General features: G+C 36.2%; 1 protein-coding gene across 1 annotated transcript; it reads right to left on the bottom strand.

Moving 5' to 3' along the window:
- Positions 1 to 1,051: 1,051 nt before the first annotated feature.
- LOC111083932 (cytosolic carboxypeptidase-like protein 5) lies at positions 1,052 to 4,775 on the bottom strand (the record flags this gene model as incomplete). The annotated part of the gene is made up of 4 exons (XM_022380679.1): positions 4,542 to 4,775; positions 3,932 to 4,122; positions 2,431 to 2,605; positions 1,052 to 1,717 (listed from the first exon to the last, which is right to left on the bottom strand). Coding segments are annotated over exons 1-4 (1,266 nt in total), but the record flags the coding sequence as incomplete, so codon positions are not given.
- Between the last annotated feature and the right edge of the window lie 7 nt (positions 4,776 to 4,782).

The following is a 4,782-nucleotide window of genomic DNA, read 5'->3' as shown; positions in this document are numbered from 1 at the left end:
CCGTACTTATAACCAAGTAACCCACAATCCAGGTATGTATATAGGTAATGTTGATTTAGGTACCTAAAAGGTACAGATCAGGCCGTACTTATAACCAAGTAACCCACAATCCAGGTATGTATATAGGTAATGTTGATTTAGGTACATAGAAGGTACAGATCAGGCCCTACTTATAACCAAGTAACCCACAATCCAGGTACGTCTGGAGGTAATGTTCATTTATGTACCTAGAAGGTACAGATCAGGCCTGTACTTATAACCAAGTTACCCACCATCCAGGTATGTATATAGGTAATGTTGATTTAGGTACATAGAAGGTACAGATCAGGCCCTACTTATAACCAAGTAACCCACAATCCAGGTATGTCTGTAGGTAATGTTCATTTATGTACCTAGGTGGTACAGATCAGGCCTGTGCTTATAACCAAGTTACCCACCATCCAGGTATGTGTATAGGTAATGTTGATTTAGGTACTTAGAAGGTACAGATCCGGCCTGTGCTTATAACCAAGTTACCCACCATCCAGGTATGTATATAGGTGATGTTGATTTATGTACATAGAAGGTACAGATAAAGGCCGTACTTATAACCAAGTTACCCACCATCCAGGTATGTGTATAGGTAAAGTTGATTTAGGTACCTAGAAGGTACAGATCAGCCCTGTACTTATAACAAAGTTACCCACCATGCAGGTATGTGTATAGGTAATGTTGATTTAGGTACTTAGAAGGTATCGATCAAAGCTGTAATAAAGATATTATTCTTTCAGTTGATATTGAAACAAACCCAGGACCACCAAAGAGTACAAGGTAAAGGAAGTTAAACACACAAGAAAATATATTAATCTTACTGAGTGTAGCCTATGTAAACACTTCAAATGCTATATCTTTTCACAACGCATGTTAGGTGATAGAATTATGAGGACACGACACAATGTGAATGTCTACATATCATTGCTGATATAATCTTGGCACATCTCTAGGCAATGAACTAAAACAAAGAATAAATTGAGTGTGCTTTCAAAAGAACATATCAAAAAGTAAATTCTACCTTTGATAACTTCACCTCTGGAGAGATATTACCCAAATTTGATAAGAAAGGCTTAGAAACCTCAGGAAATGATTTATCACTGTAAGAAGATGCTGCTTTGCTGTGTATCATGGTTGAAGATTGGTTTGAGACATCAAAGGAGGATGTTGATGAAACTTGCTGAGTATCATCATGTATATTATTAGAATTGTTATTATCCATAAACTTTAGTTTTTCTGTGAACTGATGAAAGTTTCTGTCCGACATCTTTATTAAACCTTCTTCTCCCAGCAAATCTCTTTCAAAGGATGAACTTATATCATACTGAGAGTCTTGAAAACTTGCATAATTGTACCATTTTTTCTTTGAAGATTCAATACAATTATGAAGAGGGCACATCTTTGAATGATAATAGAGGAGCAGATGGCAGGTGGAGTACACTGCAGGATGGTCTTCCAAGTCTGCAGTCAAGTATTTACGATTCAAGTTAACTCCACGAGCATCCATTCGGTAATGTCCTCTTACTACACCATCAGGATTGAGAATTGGAATCAATTTGAAAACAAAGTTATCCCGCAGAAAAACAGGCCTGGGGTCTTCAGTGGCAAGAATAAAATGCAAAAATCCACGAAGAACAAAACTTGAAGGTGTTTCTCCTGGGTGAACACGACTACTGATGAAAACAATCTGCCAATATAGTTTTAATTTGAAAAAAGTTTATTAACTTAACTCTTTTACACAAACCTAGTAAAATAATGAAAGAGTAGCTTAACTGTTTTGGATTTTAGTATCATATCATAACTGTAACAAATATAAGAAATTTCAAACAAACATAATTCATACTCCTACTGCTTTCATATAATTTTGACATGACTAATAAAAATAGCATTTTATTATTTAAATAATCTTTAGATTGCTTTACTTATTAATAGCTATTAACTCACTCATTCAAGGCAGCTCCTTATAAGTAGCATGATTAAACAAACATTTTTTTTTTTTTATTATTCCTGTAAACTCCCAGTGGAGCATAGGGCCACAACAACACCTCGCCAACCTCGCTAGCCCCGCGCCCAACCCTCCTCCTTTCTCATCCTGGACTTGGGACCAGGCAAAGGCGGAGGTTGGCATGTTTGGTGTGACGGGGATTCGAACCCGTGACCCTCAGATTACGAGTCAAGCGCCCTAACCACCTGGTCATGCCGGGCCTAAACAAACAATATTTTACAGCCAAAAACTCCTGTATGAACACAACTTCAGATTAATATATTTCACAGAACTATAAATGTGTACAGTGGTGAACAGACAAACATCTTGGACATATGTGGTTCTAATTCATTACTCTCTTCCTGAACGTAATGCACAAATTTCTCCTTTAACTAATCCCTATTTTCTGAACTAACCTTTTTGTTTTGAAACTTATGGCACCGAGGAATAGTTTTATCAGGAAAGAGATGAGGTAGACGATCTTCCCGTTCTTCCAACATCCCCGTTAAGGATGTAACTGTTACTAGCTCCACCTTATGGCCATCCAAAGAATAACACAAAACTTCACGACAATAGTAAACATTGTTGGTACTGCAGAGAACATTAAAACATTTAATAGTTTCAATATAAAGCAAGTAATTTTATGTTGCATATACAGCTAGATTTACTGTTTCATTACCTTTCATATCTACTAGGATGTAATGATCATAAAATGGGATTAAAAGTTGTAAATATTTTCTAAATACTACAATCAATGATTGGTATATACAATACACCTATGGGTACTACCATAACACTGGAATTAGAAAACAAAGTTTCATTTGAGACAAAACACATTAATACTACATAAATATCACCACACCCCAAATCTGTATCTTCTAGGTACCTAAATCAACATTACCTATACACATACCTGGATTGTGGGTAACTTGGTTATAACTATGGCCTGATCTGTACCTTCTAGGTACCTAAATCAACCTTACCTATATACGTACCTGGATTGTGGGTAACTTGGTTACAAGTACGGCCTGATCTGTACCTCCTAGGTACATAAATCAACATTACCTATACACATACCTGGATGGTTGGTAACTTGGTTATAACTATGGCCTGATCTGTACCTTCTAGGTACCTAAATCAGCATTACCTATATACGTACCTGGATTGTGGGTAACTTGGTTATAAGTACGGCCTGATCTGTACCACCTAGGTACATAAATCAACATTACCTATACACATACCTGGATGGTTGGTAACTTGGTTATAACTATGGCCTGATCTGTACCTTCTAGGTACATAAATCAACGTTACCTATACACATACCTGGATTGTGGGTAACTTGGTTATAACTATGGCCTGATCTGTACCTTCTAGGTACATAAATCAGCATTACCTATATACGTACCTGGATGGTGGGTAACTTGGTTATAAGTACAGCCTTTATCTGTACCTCGTAAGCTCCTATATCAACATTACCTACATACATACCTGGATTGTGGGTTACTTGGTTATAAGTACGGCCTGATTTGTACCACCTAGGTACATAAATCAACATTACCTCGTAAGCTCCTATATCAACATTACCTACATACATACCTGGATTGTGGGTTACTTGGTTGTAAGTACAGGCCTTTATCTGTACCTCCTAGGTACATAAATCAACATTATCTATATACATACCTGGATGGTGGGTAACTTGGTTATAAGTACGGCCTTTATCTGTACCTTGTAAGCTCCTATATCAACATTACCTACATACATACCTGAACGGTGGACCATTTGGGTGCAACTACAGTCCTGATCCATAATTTCTAAGTAATTAAATCTACATTACCTAGACACATCCATGGATGCTGGGTCACTTGGGTCCAAGTACAGTCCTGATCCGTAATTTCTAAGTAATTAAATCTACATTACCTAGACACATCCATGGATGCTGGGTCACTTGGGTCCAAGTACAGTCCTGATCTAAATTGTTTATCAAACTTAGACAACATTTCCTGACATTCATTGTAGCTGAATGGAAAAGTAAAGGCAAAATATGTTGTTGCTGCAGTGTGACTTGGGAGCTTATGAAGAAATGTCAACACAAAGTTTCCTTCCTTCACCTGTTAGAAAATACAACAGATCAGAATATATAATAAGCACATGATCATTTAAAACCTAAAGAGGTCACTTACTAAAGACATGTAAGCCTGATAATAAAACGTTATATTAACTGTAAAACTTTTTTCAGCTCAGCTTGCATAACTGTGAAAAATATACTTTGTTGAACAGAGATGACTGAAAACAATAATGACTTATGTTCAACAGTGGTCTCAACAGATTTAATGTACTAACATCGTATATGTACTAACATCTGTACATTCTCATCTATAATTTACGTTATCTCATCACACTGAGGGTTATTCTGTATTTCTCATCTTTCTTTCTCTGTCATTGGTTGTATTGTTTTTGTTTCTGCTATCTTAACTTCTCCAAGTCACACTTATATTAAATATTTATTCAACATAATAATTCATCCCACTTTGTACCGGTAACTTATGTCTATTCTTCTACTAATGATTAATTTGTGTTTCAGATCTTTCTTTTCTCCCACTTCCATTACTTTGTATCTGTATATCTTATCTTCTCCCACTTCCATTACTTTGTATCTGTATATTTTATCGTCTCCCATTTCCATTACTTTGTATCTGTATATCTTATCTTCTCCCACTTCCATTACTTTGTATCTGTATATCTTATCTTCTCCCACTTCCATTACTTTA

Source organism: Limulus polyphemus, unplaced genomic scaffold (assembly GCF_000517525.1).
Source record: "Limulus polyphemus unplaced genomic scaffold, Limulus_polyphemus-2.1.2 Scaffold12227, whole genome shotgun sequence".
In the NCBI taxonomy this organism is placed as follows: Eukaryota; Metazoa; Arthropoda; class Merostomata; order Xiphosura; family Limulidae; genus Limulus; species Limulus polyphemus.
This window is presented reverse-complemented; position numbering and strand designations above follow the sequence as displayed.